Source organism: Aulostomus chinensis, chromosome 4 (genome assembly GCF_037954235.1).
Source record: "Aulostomus chinensis isolate RoL2024-O1b breed Wild chromosome 4, RoL_Achi_v1.0, whole genome shotgun sequence".
Taxonomy (NCBI): Eukaryota; Metazoa; Chordata; class Actinopteri; order Syngnathiformes; family Aulostomidae; genus Aulostomus; species Aulostomus chinensis.
In genome coordinates, this window is record NC_141323.1 from 8,535,343 (window position 1) to 8,552,981 (window position 17,639).

Here is a 17,639-nt window from a genome sequence, read left to right on the forward strand (position 1 = left end):
AAAATCCTGTGTAACACTGGTGCTACGTCAGAGTACCCCGCCTGGGTATCCTGCGGGTTACAAAAGGGGGAGGGAAAACAAGCGCACCCTTTGTTCTACAACAAAGGATGACGTCATTGTTTGGCTGAAGAGACGTGACAGTCAGTTCGATGGTGGTGAGGGGGTTCCTCTCAGACCGCAGGGTCTGTACACCAGCTGGAACTACAACGCTACTCTGACAGCAAAAACCTTCAGCTTTCAGGTGTGAAAGAAGCCAAACAACCTTGAAGTCCCAGTTTTAATGACAAAAGCATGTGATGAAGCAGCAACTGGCGTTTCCGTCTGAGGTCGTCTGCCTCCAGTCAACCAGCACCAATCCATTCAAACATTCTCATCGCAGATGGCGCTCGGGTCCCAGCGTCAGAGGAATCCCAGGCGAGCGTTTGCAAGCCACCCTCGCATCCGTCAAGGGGAACTCGACGGCTGGTCATCGGTGGTGACCCGGAGGTGGACCGATGGGGTCATAGAGACGGCGAGGCAGCAGGGGGAAGTGGGGTCTTTGGTCATACTCGCCACCAATGATGCCAGGGGGGACAGGGAAGCTGGGGAGGGGCTGCGGGATGAAGATGGGGTGTTGGGGGAAATGAGGCAGCGAGGACAGCCAAGGCACACGGCGGCGATCCGAAAACTCTCGGTGAAACCTTTTATAGAGCTGGAGACACAAACACACATCAGACGAGAATGGAGGTCCTTCCCCTCCGCCAACGGTCATCTTTGTCCGAATCAACAACAAAACTGCATCCATGTCATTAGTTCACAAAATAATGGAAGTCGCAGTATTACTGGAATAACGTGAGGGCCAGCAAACGTGTCGCCCATGCGACCCCTTTGTACACAGCTAAGTTCATCATTATCAGACATCGGTGTTGAGCTTGGTCAAAGGAAGCATGGGAATTCTGGAGTTTGTGCAGTCATGAACTCCCTACACTCCTTCGCTTCAGGTCAGGAAAACCGCTGTTTTCCCCTCCATCCCGGAGAGGTGCTCCAGTATGGAGGGTTGCTCAGGCAACAGCCGACATGCCTTTAGCAGCTGTTGGAGCATCACTGACTGCTAGTTAGCTTAGCACAATGACTGGTAGTGGGTGGGAAGTGTTAGCGTAGCTGCGTCTCTGCCTGCATTAATATCAGGAGGGTTGTGTGTCACCTTGGTGATGAATACCAGTTTAACATGAGGAGACGTTGTAGTGGTAGAATCAGACACGTAGCCGGAACTTCTTTCCTGACTGGGAGCAGTGATTTGACGCAGCACCTCCAAAGCTCCACTGGAACTTGGGTCAACAGAACCAAAGGTTTGTTGAGGACTAGAAGAGCGACTGCTGCTACTGATGATGAGGAGGAGGATTCCTGCTGGACACACCAGCATCCTGGACCTGAGCTAGCTGATGCTAACACTTCCCACCCACTACCAGCCATTGGGCTAAGCTAACCAGCCTGGACCTGAGCTAGCTGATGCTAACACTTCCCACCCACTACCAGCCATTGGGCTAAGCTAACCAGCCTGGACCTGAGCTAGCTGATGCTAACACTTCCCACCCACTACCAGTCATTGTGTTAAGCTAACTATCCTGGACCTGAGCTAGCTGATGCCAACACTTCCCACCCACTACCAGTCACTGTGCTAAGCTAACTAGCCTGGACCTGAGTTAGCTGATGCTAACACTTCCCACCCACTACCAGTCACTGTGCTAAGCTAAGTAGCCTGGACCTGAGTTAGCTGATGCTAACACTTCCCACCCACTACCAGCCATTGAGCTAAGCTAACTAGCCTGGCTCTCAGCTCTGGGGACAACTGACAACAAAGTCTTTTTAATATCTAAAGTACAGTTTACTCCAAGTGGGTCAGTGGTGAGAACAGAGAGATGAGGTCATCAGTGCGATCGGGGTGTTGACCCACCTCTCTCCAATCGGTGTCTCTGGGTCTGGGTTCTGGATCTGAAGAAAACAAGATTCGACAGTCAGGATCGGGCATCAAATCCAACACCAGCATATGGCAGCATCTCCTCACCACTAAAGTCCCGGTGGAACAGGTGTCTCCACAGCGAGGAGTCCGCTGTGCAGGCGTGGAAGTGCTTGCAGACGGCCGACAGTCTCACCACCGAGCGGACGTCCAGCAGCCTGAGCACCCGCAGGAGGAGCTCCAGGGGAAGCACCGCCAGGCCAAAGGCCATCGGCAGAGACATGGCTGCAGACGCATCAGGGAGCTGGTTTACCAACAGCCACCATTACTGACACAATGACCCTAATCAGATGACGAGGCTCCTTCAGCTATGGGGGCCTGGAGGGGTCACACTTATAACTTGAGCCTCTAATGCTGCTCTGTCTTGACCAGTACAAACTCTTCATGTGTTCTTTCAGTTACTCACCGGTGCGATGTGACGTTTGGCTTTTATCCCACCGACTCACCAGCTAATTTAACCGAGTCAAGCGCTTGTTCTGAATGTTGCAGTCTGATGGGGAAGTGAGGGACGTGCTGCCATGAGTCGGGTTCGGGAGCCTAACCTGTTTTACACCAACTCACGGCCTCCTGCCTGTTGACGGCCAGACGTATAAATGTGCTAGCTTACCGCTAACATCTAGACAACCAACAAGCAAAATAAGTTTTGGCTCAGTTTTTATCATAAAACATTCCAGCAACGTAAAGAACCGGTCAAGTGGCACTCCTTTTTCACAAATGAAGATCATGTGACACCAAATCTTTCAACCCTCCCTCACGGGACTGCTAGTCAGAGCCGCCATGGCTGCACGTTAGCAGGGTTGTCGTTTTCCTCGTTCAGCTGAGCTGTGGAAGCAGCTGAGGGGGAACGCTGTCATGCTGTCAGGGGCTGAAGCTGGCGGTAGCTGCTGGGAGCCGCGCTGACCGACAGAACACCTCTACTGTAAGAATCAAGGAAATGCTGACTCCCTTAGCATGAGCTGACGCTGAAGCTACCTGCTGACATCACTCAGGATGGCGGCGAGGTTTCACAACTGGAAGAACGAGGTCACAAGGGACCAGTGAGCGTCAGGTGCCGACTGAGAAGCAGTGCAGCTCTAGATGACATCACATGGTTTAGAACAGATCAGCCCAGTCTGAGAAGCTCTTTGGTGGAGCTTTGGTCAGGTGGGCTGCGATCGGGGTCATCACCTTCTCTGGCGGCAGCGATCAGCGGATACGCCAGCTGGTCTTTGAACAGACGGGACAGTTTGCTGAGGTCTTTGAACGCTGCTGCGGCGCTTTCTCCTGAAACACAAAGGAATATGGTAATTACAGGAGCTGTGACGCTAGTCTGCTGTGTGATCAGCCAATCAGAGCTCTGACCTGGCCACGCCTCCGTCACGTAGCTGGCTGGTTTCACAGACAGTTTGCCAACTGTGTTGATGCTTTCGTTCACCTTCAGAGTGGCTGGAGGGAGACGAGACAGCGTGTTAACATACACGGCGCCGGACCGCCCCAGGGTCCGCGTTATAAGAAATGGTTAAAAAAAAGGCAGGTTCCAAGGGGTTGAGTGGTTTTTATCTACGTGGTTCCAGCTGACGAGGTGACCTCTAACCTTCCAGACTCACAGGCTGATGAGGTGGTTCACGCTTGTGAGAGCGCGGACGTTACCTTCTACTGTCGTAACCACAAGTGTTGCATCGCAACCACAAACTGGCACCTTGTTGTTCCCGGTCTGGGCTCTTCCCCTCCACCCTCCCACGTCCTTGTTTGGCCTGGAGCAAATTCAAGCTACTGCCATTACTTCCACTATAAATGCTGCACGCCATGTACTCGCCAAGGTGTGTGTATGACCTCATGACCTTAGCGGGGAGGAAGCAGGGTGAGTTGATGGGCGCGCCGAGCCTGACAGCCGTGGTGGTGGTGACGCACGTGAAGCTTGAACTCACCGTTCATGACGAGCAGGGGTCCCATACAGGTGATGACCACCATGGTCACGCTGCCCTCACACAGAGGGTGGCAGTACTGCAGCTTGTAGACTCCGCCTACCGACCGCCAACCAGCAGGCATCTCACCAGGCTTCGACTCACATCCCTGAACACACCAGTCACAGTGCCCTGTGTCACTTTTCATAGTAGCTGTGACAACTGACCATGAGGTCAAAGCTGAAAAACTTGCGTACTGGCAGGTCTGAATCCACCTGGGCGGGTCTACACCTCCCTGGGCGTGGTCCTGTGTGTGCCTTACCTGAGCAGAGAAGCCAGTCTCCAGCATTAGGAGGTGTCCTGCCACCACCAGGGCGTCACTGGGGCTGGTGGGGCGGGCGGCGTGGTAGACCAGCTCCAGAGAGAGGGGGGCCTCGCCCTCCTGGGCCTCACTGCACAGCATCGGCTCCCAGATGGGGACGGATGACGAGGAGGCGGATATGCTGCTGTTGTCCTGGGACACGGTCAGTGGCGGCGGGCCGCTGGCGGGCTGCTGGTCAGGATCAGATTAGATGATGTTGTGAGCGAGTGTGGACATGTTTAGAGACGCCAGCATCGGGTCAGCAGCGCGAGTTCTGTGGCTGGGATCCGGCACCCGTTTCAGCCCAGCTGCATCCCAGAGTCCTGGACTCAGATGTTTAGTAGCTGAAGCCCAACGTCTCCGATAAAGACGCCCCGCGTCGGTGGCGTGGGACTCTTTTCAAAGTATGATGTTGTCTGCCAAAGGTCAAGGGTCGGTTTCTTCCACTCACCTGGCTGGAGGTTGTGGTCTCCCGCATGCTCTGGTTTTCTGTGCTGCTGGACACCCTGGAGGAGGCGGTGGAGGAGGCGGTGGAGGAGGCGGCAGCCACAGACTCAGGCAGGATCACACAGACCAGATCTCCAGAGACGACGCCACAGGAGGACAGAGTCTGTCTGGTGTCACACAGAAGCTCGGCGCCGTTCAGAGACAGACTGAACTGTGTGTCGCCACTAGAAGAGAAACAGAAAACAACGGCGAGCTCAAACCTGTTCACGACCACAGCGGGATCTCAGGTTATTAAAGGAACACGCCCACTTTTAGAGTCTCTTCTTGTCCATCACCCCCAGAGCTGAGACGCCCAGCAGCGGGCGGGCAGTGTTAGCATCGGCTAGCTCAGGTGTGTCCTCCGCGCTCGGCAGGGTCTCCACCTTCTGGTGTGTCTCTGGGGACGATGAACAATCAGAGCCTTGGTGTCTGACCTGAGGCCAGCCGAGGGCAGGACGGCGTCCCTGACGCGGTCCATCAGCTCCAGCAGACTGGGATCTTCTCCCAGCAACTCCACTCGGCGCGTCTGCTTGTTGATGCGAACCCGCAGCTTCATGCTGTGGAGGTCATCAGTCATCGAGAGGATTCACGTTCAGCGATCGTCAGGTAGGGTCTCTGACGTCACACAGCATAGGACCCCTCAACGGACAGATGGTGCACTAGTACTACAACAGTGGCAGATACCGACACGCCGAGCGGTGTGTTTGAGAGACTGCTGTGAATCAGCACAAACCTCCTACCGATGAGACGCCGCGGTTCCGCCGAGCGCCGCCGGGCTCGCAGGGGCCAAACGTCAGCCGCCACTCAGCTCGCCCAGCCCGACACACACGACGCCAACACTGGACGGACGCGTGAAAGTTGCTGCGAATGTTTCGTTGTCGCTTCTGGCTTAAATGTTAGCTAACGTTAGTTGCTGCGTAAACAGCGTAACTAACTTCGCTAAAGCGGTCTGATGCGTAAATAGTGAAGCTAATTTAGCTAACGTTAGTTAACCGACTTGATGACGACAGAAGCCTGGAAAATAGTCTTTTAAAACACTTACATGACGCATTCGAAGAAGTCTTTCAAGTAATTTCTCTGACTAGTTAGTTGAGAACTCTGCAACAGACTGTTTCCGCGTAGGATTTTCAAAATAGAACCCAGATCGTCACGTTGACGTATGACTAAGCATTCATGGAGGAGGAAGTAGCTCATGCTTACGGCAAGCGACTAGTACTAACACACTAGTACTACCAGTAGTAGCAGTCTTCAGATCTGTTCTTAAATTTAAAAAAAATAAACGCAACTTACCTTTTTCATTTGTGCATTTTTAATAGAATAAAGACAATTATCTAGTTTATTTACTGGCACAAATAATCTGCGTCATGTCCAAATAACTTCGCTGTTGTGGTCCAAACCCTCGCGGGGGATGTGGGGCGTTCCCCGGGACGCGGACCAGGGGGCTGGGACGGAGGGCCGCGGAGGAGTTCGTCCGCTGGCGGTGAGCGTCGGGCGGCACCAGCCGGCCCGTGACTGGTCGGGGGTCCGGAAGTGACGGATCAGGAAGTGAGGATGGATGGAAGTTGGACGCGGGCGTTTTGTTTCGGATGTGTGGACTGAAGGAGGACAAAACGTGAACATGAAAACAGAGACAGATAATGACGAAGGAGTAAAAACCGGGGAAAGAGTTGGAGGTGTTTATCCAGCTGTTGGAGACGGAGCTGCTTTTGAGGAGTGAGTCCACTCCAACCAAAACTCGACTTGAAGGCATTGGGGAGGGAAGGAGCGCTAAAAAATGAAGAAACGGTTCTTTACTGGTCGTAAAAGTGTGGAACAGCAACAAGAAGCAATAAAGATATGTCGACTACATGGACAGGAAGTGAGGTGTTGGACGGAGTTTGATAAAAATCTGGTGAGGCGGAATCAGGGAACCTGTGAGGTGAAGATCAGGGAAGCTGAGCGCCTGCCAACAAACGGGCATGGACATGTTTCTGATGGTCTCTCCGTCCTGTTGACGTTGGAGGAGCGTCAGCTGTGAGTTATGATGCGCGGTGGACGTCCCACGGCCATTGCGGGGTTAGAAATGGCAAAGGTGTGGGAAATGCAGCGGCGAGCACCGTCATGGACTGTGCGAAGAGGGGCAAAGCAAAAATGTTGCAACGCTGTTCTTGGTCCAGGTGATCCATGGTTCAGAGCAACCGTAACCCAAAAGAATTCCATCATTGTTAAGTCAGCTGACAAATATTTGGATGCAAAAGGAACGTCTTGGGAAAGAGTGAGAGAGCTTCTTGATGAGGACACCCAGCAGTCTCTGGGAGAAAAGGGGGCTGCGCCATGGAGTTCAGTGGGTGCCAGGAGTTTGAACGGCAGGACTCGACAAGAATGTTGGGAGTTAAAAGAAAAACCTCCAATCGTCTGTTTCCTAGAAGGCTGGGAAAGGAGGAGGAGGTGTCATGTCTCTACAGAGGAGGCTTCAGGATAGAGTGATGAAGAAGGAATGATGGATTTGTCTAAAGGATGGTTCTGATCCCAGAAAAGATGTGGCAAGGGGTTCAGCAACAGATTTAAGTCTTGTTCCAAAAACAGGAGCAGGTGAATGTGATAGGGAAGTGCAGAGGGGAGGGAGAGTTGGGAGCGACCGTCGTCCTGTTAGAACTAAGACAGGAGTGGATGTGAGGAAGATGGAGCCAGCGAAGAGGGACGGATTTGAAGAGAAGCAGACTGGGATGAGAACAAGGAAGCTGGTGATGAATTCACGCCATCTATTGATAAAGATCAGGATATTGAGGAATTATGATGTGAACTTTGTCGAGGTATAAGTGCTGCAGCAGCAGGAGCTTCTTCAAAAACTACAGCTGAAACATTAAATAAAATCGCACCATGGTGGTCGGAAGAATGTAAGGACGCAATAACAGATAGGAAGAGAGCACTGAAAGAGTTGGAGAGAAGACAACATTTTCAGAATTCAGTTCAATATGAAAGAAAATAAGACAAGCTCAGAAAGACCACTGCAAAAAGTTGTGACTCCACTGGTGGAAGTGGAGATGGAGAAAGCAGAGAGAATTTGGAATGAGATTAGAAAATGAGAGGGAGTGGAGGGGAAGATGGCTACCCTGCGCTGGTTGGGGGGCAACGGTGTATCACTAGTAATGAGGGAAAAGCAGAACTTATGGCAAAAGCCTGAGCCACGGTTCACGGCCCAGGAAAATTAAATCAAGAAGGAAAGAGGCAGAGAGGGAACAGTAGGAAGACGTCAGGATGCGGTTGACGTTCGGTAGGTCATCTCCAGGGAACGATCCACACTCCAGTCCAGTTGGTGGCAGCAAAGCACCAAAAAGCTGGTTGCCAACCGCTTTTGAAAAGAAGAAGAAATACTCGCAGGCCTCCGTACCGGTCTGACTGCCACCGTCAGCCTGCCGGTGCACCGCTTCATTAACGTTGAAGTTCAGCCTTTGGGACCGGAATAATGAGTCGAAATTACAACGATGAGCTGCAGTATCTGGACAAGATGTCCAGCAACTGCTGGAGGATTAAAAAAGGATTTGTTCCGAACATGCAGGTGAGTAACGTCGGGGGTTAGCCTGACTAGCTACTAGCCTGGGGAGCTAATAGCAAATGTGTGCGTTTAAACCAGCAAGTTTACAAGAAAAAAATTAGACGTGTAAAGGTAAGGGATGTAGACGCCTAGAGGTACGTAGACGCCTAGAGGTACGTAGACGCGCAGAGGTAGGGATGTAGACGCGTAGAGGGACGTAGACGCGCAGAGGTAGGGATGTAGACGCGTAGAGGGACGTAGACGCGTAGAGGTAGGGATGTAGACGCGTAGAGGGACGTAGACGCGTAGAGGGACGTAGACGCGTAGAGGTGGGGATGTAGACGCCTAGAGGGACGTAGACGCCTAGAGGTGGGGATGTAGACGTGTAGAGGGACGTAGACGCGTAGAGGGACGTAGACGCCTAGAGGTGGGGACGTAGACGCGTAGAGGGACGTAGACGCGTAGAGGGACGTAGACGCCTAGAGGGACGTAGACGCCTAGAGGTGGGGATGTAGACGTGTAGAGGGACGCAGACGCCTAGAGGTAGGGATGTAGACGCATAGAGGGACATAGACGCCTAGAGGTAGGGATGTAGACGCGTAGAGGGACGTAGACGCCTAGAGGTAGGGATGTAGAGGTAGGGACGTATCAGAATACCTTTTTAATCCTGGGGGGGGGGGGGGATTCTATTGTTACAGTTTCAAACTTGCTCTTGAAAGTACGATAAAAATAAGAAATTACAAATTCCAATAATTTGTAAAGTGCAGACTTTAAGAAATAAGATAAGTTTAACAATATTGCACAGTTTAGTAATGACATGTTATTATCATGTTTCTGATTCGGGTTATGATTTGATCGATTTGTCCATTATTGCACAATTGAATGTCGTTAGATACGCTGAAGAATGTGTGTATCACTCAGAGGGAGGAGTTAAAGAGTTTGATGACCACAGGTAAGAATGACTTCCTGTGGTGCATTTAGGTGGGATCAGTCCAGCACTGAATGTGCTCCTGTGTTGAACCAGGACTTGATGGAGGGGAGGTGGATGCTGTCCAGGATTGTGTGGAGTCTAGACAACATCCTCCTCTCTGTCACCAGCGTCGGAGTCCAGCTTACTCCTCCAGTGTCACCGGCCTTCCGGATGAGTTTGTTTAGTCTGTTGGCATCTGCTACCTTCAGTCTGCTGCCCCAGCACACAACAGCAAACAGGATGGCACCCCAGACTCAGAGAACGTCCTCAGCAGGATCCTGCAGATGTTAAAGGACCTCAGCCTCCTGAGGAAGTAGAGACGGCTGAGGCCCTTCTTGTAGACCACTTCAGAGTTCTTTGAAAAGTCCGGTTTGTTGTCCAAGTACACCCCCAGGTACTTGTAGTCCTCAACAATGTCCACACTGACCCCTGGATGGAAACAGGGGTCACTGGTGTCTTTGTCCTTCTGGGGTCCACAATCAGTTCCTTTGTCTTTGTCACATTGAGCAGGAGATGGTTCTTCTCACACCATGTGACAAAGTTATCCAGCACAGTCCTGTATTCAGTCTCATCCCCCTTCCTGATGCATCCAACTACTGCAGAGTCGTCAGAGAATTTCTGAAGGTGGCAGGACTCTGTGTTGTAATTGAAGTCAGAGGTGTAGAGGGTGAAGAGGAAGGGAGACAGGACTGTCCCCTGTGGAGCCCCGGTGTTGCTCACCACTCCGTCTGACACATGGTGTTGTAAGCGTACAAACTGTGGTCTTCCAGTCAGGTAGTCAACGATCCAGGACACAAGAGGAGCCTCCACCTGCATGGCTGTCAGCTTCTCACCCAGCAGCACCGGTCTGATGGTGTCAAAAGCGCTGGAGAAGTCAGAGAACATGACCCTCACAGTGCTCTTCGGTTTGTCCAAGTGAGCGTAGACACGGTTGAGCATGAAGATGATGGTGTCCTCTACTCGAAGACAGGGCTGGTAGGCGAACTGGAGGGGATCCAGCAGGTGTTGGACTGATGGCCTCAGCTGTTCCAGGATGAGTCTCTCCAGGGTCTTCATGATGTGAGACGTCAGTGCCACTGGTCTATAGTCCTGGGAGCTGTTGGGACGCTGCGTCTTCGGCACTGGGACTAGGCAGGGCGTCTTCCACAGCACAGGGACCTTTTGAAGACTGAGGCTCATGGAGAAGACCTGATGAAGGACTCCACTGAGCTGGGGGGGCGCAGGCTTTGAGGACTCTAGGGCTGACACCATCAGGACCTGAAGCCTTGCCTGTGTGGAGTCTGCTCAGTTGTCTTCTCACCTGGTCAGCTGTGAAGGACACTTTGGGGGCGACTGGAGGGGGGGGGGGGGAGTCCTCATTTGTAAGAGGGCTGTTAGCCTGGGAGCCAGAGGAGGAGGGGGGATGGGTGAGACCCTCACCTGAAGAGGAAGGGGGACTGTGAGGAGGGGGTTGTGTGGAGGGCAGAGGGGGGGCTAGTGGCTGTATGCAGGCAGCAGAGATGGGGGAGGTAAGGGCGGGGGGGGGTGCGTTTCAAATCTATTAAAGTATAGATTGAGTTCGTTGGCCCTTTCCAGACCTCCCAGGTTTTCAGGGTTCACCATGGATGGGTCTCCAGTCCATCGCAGGGCCATCAGGGGCAGTTAGGGGTTCAGTGTCTTGCTCAAGGACACTTGGACAAAGTCACTGGGGGAAGTGGGGATCCAGCCAGCGACCCTTCAGTTGCTTGACGGCCACTCTACCTCTGAGCCACGCCGCGTCTGTAGAATATATTCAACAACCTAAAATAGGAATCATAAAATAAGAAATGCTTTGCTAAAGAAGTCAAAGAATATGTAGAAGAATACTTGGGCTTTTAAAGTCCAGTTTTCTTTGGAAAGGAAGCAGAGTTTCTTCCAGATGTTGAAGGTATTCAGCTGTTCTTCATCTTCTTTCTACTGAACAATGTTAACAGGAAGCAGACTGTCTCCAGGAGTGACAACTTCCTGTTCCTCCCTCTACTGCTGACTGATGGTTAACCATCACGTTGAACATTGACCCTGGTCCTTGTCTTCCAGGTGGAAGGAATCTTCTATGTTAACGATTCTCTGGAGAAGCTGATGTTCGAGGAGCTGAGGAACGCCTGTCGAGGAGGAGGTCAGAGGTCACGTCGGGGCATCCTCACCTGCAGGTTTGAGCCTCTGATTAATTCCTGTCTTTATTCTCCCAGGCATTGGAGGGTTCCTTCCAGCCATGAAGCAGATTGGGAATGTGGCTGCGCTGCCAGGGATTGTACACGTGAGTAATGCAGCTTATTGGACAGCTGACAGCAGGAAATGTGGTCATATGACCTCAACTGGACTCTGTGCCTCATCTCCCCACAGAGGTCCATCGGCCTCCCGGACGTCCACTCTGGATATGGGTTCGCAATTGGAAACATGGCGGCCTTCGACATGAATGACCCCAACGCCGTGGTTTCCCCAGGTACATGGTGATGATGGTGATGATGATGGTCATGATGATAGTGATAGTGATGGTGATGATGATGATGATGGTGATGGTGATGGTGATGGTGGTGATGGTGATGGTGGTGATGGTGATGATGGTGGTGATGATGGTGATGATGATGATGGTGATGGTGATGGTGGTGATGGTGATGGTGATGATGGTGATGGTGATGGTGATGGTGATGATGGTGATGATGGTGGTGATGATGGTGATGATGGTGGTGGTGATGGTAATGATGGTGGTGATGATGATGGTGGTGATGGTGGTGGTGATGATGATGGTGATGATGGTGGTGGTGATGGTAATGATGGTGGTAATGATGATGGTGATGATGGTGGTGGTGATGGTGATGATGGTGGTGATGATGATGGTGATGGTGATGATGGTGGTGATGATGATGGTGATGATGGTGGTGGTGATGGTGATGATGGTGGTGGTGATGGTGATGATGGTGGTGATGATGATGGTGATGGTGATGGTGATGGTGATGATGGTGGTGATGATGATGGTGATGATGATGATGATGGTGATGATGGTGGTGGTGATGGTGATGATGGTGGTGGTGATGGTGATGATGGTGATGATGGTGATGATGATGGTGATGATGGTGGTGATGATGATGGTGATGGTGGTGGTGATGGTGATGATGATGGTGATGATGGTGATGATGGTGGTGGTGATGGTGATGATGGTGGTGATGGTGGTGGTGATGGTGATGGTGATGGTGATGGTGATGATGGTGATGGTGATGATGGTGGTGGTGATGGTGGTGGTGATGATGATGGTGGTGGTGATGGTGGTGATGGTGATGGTGGTGATGGTGATGATGGTGGTGGTGATGATGGTGGTGATGGTGATAATGATGGTGGTGATGGTGATGGTGGTGATGGTGGTGATGGTGATGATGGTGATGATGGTGATGGTGATGGTGATGATGGTGATGGTGATGATGGTGGTGGTGATGGTGGTGGTGATGATGATGGTGGTGGTGATGGTGGTGATGGTGATGGTGGTGATGGTGATGATGGTGGTGGTGATGATGGTGGTGATGGTGATAATGATGGTGATGATGGTGATGGTGGTGATGGTGATGATGGTGGTGGTGATGATGGTGGTGATGGTGATAATGATGATGGTGGTGGTGAACAACAAACGAATTGATTTTTGTCAATCAATAAATTGTTGCACACCCTCAGCTTTTTTCTTCCTGACAATTATTTAGTAATTTATGTAATTTAATAAATGTCATTACAGTGTTGTAGTCACTTTTTGGGGATTTTCTTTTCAAATCATATTAATAAACAATTGCAATTTTTGTGATAAATGTTCAAGTGTTTCAGAAGAACAGTTGCATGTCTTTTGTATTAACTTGCTTGTTGCCTATTTGAAAGACATTTGTCAATTTCAAGAATAAAATTAGTTTCTTTAAAGAAAACGAGCACATTGACAGGTCCCTGAGAACGAGCGTGTTGACAGTCCTAAGTGACCAGGAAATGAGCCCAACCATCACAGAACCACAGACCAGATGGTTGTTTTGAATCCTAATGATGCACTTCAACCTCGGATCAGCGAGGATGTCAGAGTGACCCCTGAATGACCCCTGGAAGTCACTGGACTTGACTCTTATAGGGTTGTGTGGTGCGTGTCTTGGCAGGCGGCGTCGGGTTTGACATCAACTGTGGCGTCCGGCTGCTGAGGACGAACCTGGATGAGAATGACGTCCAGCCGGTGAAGGAGCAGCTGGCTCAGTCGCTGTTTGACCACATCCCAGTGGGAGTCGGGTCCAAGGGGGTCATCCCGATGGGAGCCAAGTGAGTTCAGGTCCTCGGGAAGTGAAGGGGCCACAGCGAAGCGTGATTGACGTGGGGGTGCTGTGTGTGGGCAGGGACCTGGAGGAGGCGCTGGAGATGGGCGTGGACTGGTCGCTGAGGGAGGGCTATGCCTGGGCCGAGGACAAGGAGCACTGCGAGGAGTACGGCCGCATGCTGCAGGCCGACCCCAACAAGGTGTCCTCCAAGGCTAAGAAGAGAGGCCTGCCGCAGGTATCGCCATGGCGCCACATTCACATCCTCACTCTTTGTCAGCTGACCTCACAGACACCACGGTAACAACCCGACATAGTCTCAGGAGCTTCTGCTTCTCTCAGAGGACCAAAACAGATGACGTACAAACAGGAAGTGACCATGTCTTGTTTCCTTAAACTCAACACTTCCTGAAGCGCAGAGAGAGAGAGAGAAAATGTACGACAGGTAAAGGTGTGTTTGTGTTGAAGCTGGGGACGCTGGGAGCAGGAAACCACTATGCTGAGATCCAGGTGGTGGACGAAATCTACAACGACTACGCCGCCAAGAAGATGGGCATCGACCACAGGGGTCAGGTGTGTGTGATGATCCACAGTGGCAGCAGGGGGCTGGGCCACCAGGTCGCCACAGGTAGGTACCAATCGAATGAGAACGATGTGTCTTGAGGAGTTTTGTTGGTAAAAGTCAAAAGTGATGAAATCCTGCCGGCAATCAAAGTGACAGTCGCTGAAAATGACCCATGGAGGTCACGACGCCATTAACCTGCGAACAGACGTCTACAGGGCGAACGCTGAAGGGCAAGAAACAGCCATTTTAAGAAATTACATCATTTTGGGGGGAAAAAACTACACCAAAAGAACTTGTAGAAAGGTGCAGAATGGGAGTCTGAATTTACCAGAAAAAATATTGTAGTGGTGAAATAATTATTACAAATGATTATTGGGTCCAGATGTTGCTAATATTTAGACTCCAAGCGGTTGAGGGTCTGTGAGGCAGCAGCACCAGCAGGCTGGTACCAGGTGTACCAGGTGTGTCCTGCCAGGAGCTCAGGAGCTGCCGGTGCTGATTCACCAGAGGAACGTGAGGCTTCGTTCCGTTGAAGTCTCCAAAACCGTCGGACCAAGAAAGCAGCGAGACGATACTGGTTCAGCAGCTCTAGGCTGGTCTGGGCTGGAGGACCAGAAGCACTGGACAGCCATGCTGAGGGTGCCACTTTCTGACGGACGGCTAAGCTAACGGTTGCGAATAAACTGTAGCAATTGCGCAAGCTAGCAACTTCGGCCTCTGACAGGTTCATGTTGTTTCCGATTCTGTGTTGACATCATCACTATGGTGATGAGGTGGACCACATGACTTGTCTGTCTTATTCCTGCTATTCCACCTTTGATCTCGTGTGGTTAGTTGAGTTAACCTGGTAACCAGGAAACAAGATTAGTGCAGCAGGAGGGAGGGAGACACCTGCTGGCCAGGAGGTGGAGGTGGTGAGCACTGCACCTGTAACAGCATCATATGTAAGCTTACACTTGTGCTAACAGCTAGCCCTGCTCTGTAAATGCTAGCGAGTTCATGTCTGCTACATTTGCCTGGTGTTAGCGGCTGGCGAGCTTTCACTTCATTTTATGTCATCATGCTAATTGGTCAAACAAATACTGCTGGAGGTGGAAATCTGCTCCAATCAAGGTTTTCGTAGGTGTCACAGCCACAACAAACGTCTGTTTTATTGCAAATTTTTCAGGCGAAAAGTTTGTATTTGGTTTGGTCCAAAAATCAAAATCATGGCGGTTGCTATGACAACGGTTTGTCACACCAGTAAATGTCTTGTATGTCGGCTTTACAAGCAGTGGACACGCTGCTAACCGTTGTCGTGTGAGCTGACCCTTGACCTCAGACCAGCTTACTGATGTCCCTGATTATTGATAGATGCTCTCGTTGCCATGGAGAAGGCGATGAAGAGAGACAAGATCGTTGTGAACGATCGGCAGTTGGCCTGTGCTCGCATCACATCCCAGGAGGGACAGGACTACCTGAAGGGCATGGCAGCGGCGGGAAACTACGCTTGGGTCAACCGCTCATCAATGACCTTCCTCACCAGACAGGTGCAGGTGCAGCCGCCATCTTCACCGCACGCTGCTTGCTTCTGTCCATGCTAACGCACCCTCTGTCTTTCAGGCATTTTCCAAAGTGTTCGGCACCACACCGGACGATCTTGACATGCACGTCATTTATGATGTCTCCCACAACATTGCCAAAGTGGAGGAGCATGTGGTGGACGGCAAGCAGAGGACTCTGCTGGTTCACCGCAAAGGCTCCACCCGTGCGTTCCCCCCCCACCACCCCCTCATCCCAGTAGACTACCAGGTTGGTTCAGACTGGTACCGATTGACTTGTGATGCCATTGAAACGCTGCTGAGGTTTGACGGCTTCTCCCTCTCTGTTCAACCAGCTCACAGGTCAGCCGGTTCTGATCGGAGGGACGATGGGAACCTGCAGCTACGTCCTGACCGGCACCGAGCAAGGCATGACTGAGACATTCGGAACTACCTGTCACGGCGCGGTACGACTTTAAAGGACCGCCATGTTCTCGTTTGTTCCCTCTGATGTTTTCTTATTGTTGATTGATGATCTTTGTGTCTTCGCTCAGGGTCGCGCTCTATCTCGAGCCAAGTCTCGCAGGAACTTGGACTTCCAGGACGTTCTGGACAAATTGGCTGACATGGGCATCGCCATCCGAGTGGCTTCACCCAAACTGGTCATGGAGGAGGTGAGCCAGCTGTTTGGAACCTGGCCAGCGTGTTCGGACGTGAACATCGAACTCTTTGTCATCTCGTGGTCATTTTCTGGTGGCAGAATATCATCTCGAATCTCGTGTTGCTTCTTTCAGGCTCCTGAATCGTACAAGAACGTGACGGATGTCGTCAACACGTGTCACGATGCTGGAATCAGCAAGAAGGCCATCAAACTGAGGCCCATTGCTGTGATCAAAGGATGAAGCTGCCGCACAGCGGACTGAGCGCGTGAGCACGAGGCCACGAACACACAAGACGAGCAGAGGGCTTTCGCTCCCATTGGGTGAATACTTGCTTTTGAGCTCCTGGTCGATGAAGCAGCGTTGAGGTGATTTATGTTGTTAATTAAGAAACTTTGAGTTGAAGAGAAATTTTGTTTTGTTCCTTAAAAACGGATCCAAAAGACTAAAAATAAAATTTAACATCCGATGCACGCACACACACTCACCGGCCGGTCTCTTCTGTGCTACTGCTTTAATGGGAATACAAATTTATTTTTCCATATTCTCAAAACTCATTTGTGAAAATAAATTCCCATCGTCGTCAAACGAATTAAAATAACCAGTTCTTTCACAACCGCCTCTTGCTGGTAAGCTGTCCTGGAACAGCTCTTCCTCGGCCTTTGAACATCTAGAAACCAGAGTCTGAACAAACCTGGACGCGACGGGACTCGTGGGGATGGAGGGGAACCGTCGACTTGGAGTTCTTGTGAAGCTCTGATGGAGACCGTGGGCCACCAAGGCAGGACGTCCAAGCTTTGCTGGTCTGAGAATCTCAGCGTGTAAAAGTGAAGTCAAATTTGACACTGAGGCAGGCTTGTAACACTTTATTGGTTCTAACAGAAGGTTGATCATCAAATTAAATCAACAATTACAGCGAAATGATGTGAAAATAACAAATAACTTAGGAAATATCTTCAGTGGGTGGCGACAGGGTTTGAGGGGTGTCGCCTGAGGGACACGTGAATCGTGACATCTTCAGCTCATGGACACAGGACCAAGTGACCCTAGACTGGAAGCCAGGGTGACTCCCGCACCAGTTTCAAGCCCCAAATGCTCTGCGAGTGTCAGACGTGTTAAGAACACGGAACTGAGGTGAGTATCAGGAGAGTGCTGGTGTGTGCTTTAGCACAGAGCTAAGCTAGGCTAACCTCACAACACAAGATTGTAATACAGTGAACACGTCACTCTCAAAAATGAATTTTAGTAGACAGTGGAACATCCCACGATGCCTAGCCTAGCCTAGCCTAGCCTAGCCTTCAGACCGGAACTGCGAGCGAAGCAGAGCAGCTTCAAGTTTTACCTTTGTGAACAATTTCAACCAAATTAGCTTCCTGCTGTTAAGACTAACGTAGCT

At 51.2% G+C, this 17,639-nt stretch overlaps 2 protein-coding genes across 10 annotated transcripts; one reads left to right on the plus strand and one right to left on the minus strand.

Annotated features, from left to right (window-relative positions):
• Positions 1 to 247: 247 nt before the first annotated feature.
• On the minus strand, positions 248 to 6,267 carry fbxo7 (F-box protein 7). 9 transcript variants are annotated; one of them, XM_086201476.1, is made up of 10 exons: positions 6,017 to 6,266; positions 5,161 to 5,283; positions 4,692 to 4,911; positions 4,202 to 4,432; positions 3,904 to 4,048; positions 3,338 to 3,421; positions 3,164 to 3,259; positions 2,045 to 2,221; positions 1,934 to 1,971; positions 248 to 691 (listed from the first exon to the last, which is right to left on the minus strand). In XM_086201476.1, exons 2-10 carry the CDS (start codon positions 5,280 to 5,282, stop codon positions 467 to 469), a joined length of 1,338 nt encoding a protein of 445 aa, XP_086057602.1. In that variant the 5' UTR covers position 5,283; positions 6,017 to 6,266; the 3' UTR covers positions 248 to 466. The 9 variants fall into 9 exon arrangements, with proteins under 9 accessions (XP_086057602.1, XP_086057601.1, XP_086057599.1 ...); XM_086201475.1 differs by having other exon boundaries at positions 5,161 to 5,341; XM_086201473.1 differs by having other exon boundaries at positions 5,161 to 5,391.
• On the plus strand, positions 6,189 to 16,722 carry rtcb (RNA 2',3'-cyclic phosphate and 5'-OH ligase). Its single transcript, XM_086201468.1, has 12 exons — positions 6,189 to 8,264; positions 11,266 to 11,344; positions 11,418 to 11,485; positions 11,572 to 11,671; positions 13,350 to 13,506; positions 13,581 to 13,737; positions 13,968 to 14,127; positions 15,418 to 15,593; positions 15,667 to 15,855; positions 15,941 to 16,051; positions 16,139 to 16,258; positions 16,379 to 16,722. Exons 1-12 carry the CDS (start codon positions 8,172 to 8,174, stop codon positions 16,484 to 16,486), a joined length of 1,518 nt encoding a protein of 505 aa, XP_086057594.1. The 5' UTR covers positions 6,189 to 8,171; the 3' UTR covers positions 16,487 to 16,722.
• Positions 16,723 to 17,639: the final 917 nt, after the last annotated feature.

Coding starts and splice junctions, on each gene's coding strand:
- fbxo7 (XM_086201469.1), bottom strand. CDS start 5,920: ATGAGCTACTTCCTCCTCCATGAATGCTTAGTCATACGTCAACGTGAC. Junction 5,284..5,768: donor GACTTCTTCGAATGCGTCAT/GTAAGTGTTTTA, acceptor TGACCTCCACAG/CATGAAGCTGCGGGTTCGCA. Junction 4,912..5,160: donor CTGCCCTCGGCTGGCCTCAG/GTCAGACACCAA, acceptor TTTCTCTTCTAG/TGGCGACACACAGTTCAGTC.
- rtcb (XM_086201468.1), top strand. CDS start 8,172: ATGAGTCGAAATTACAACGATGAGCTGCAGTATCTGGACAAGATGTCC. Junction 8,265..11,265: donor GATTTGTTCCGAACATGCAG/GTGAGTAACGTC, acceptor CTTGTCTTCCAG/GTGGAAGGAATCTTCTATGT. Junction 11,486..11,571: donor CGCTGCCAGGGATTGTACAC/GTGAGTAATGCA, acceptor ATCTCCCCACAG/AGGTCCATCGGCCTCCCGGA.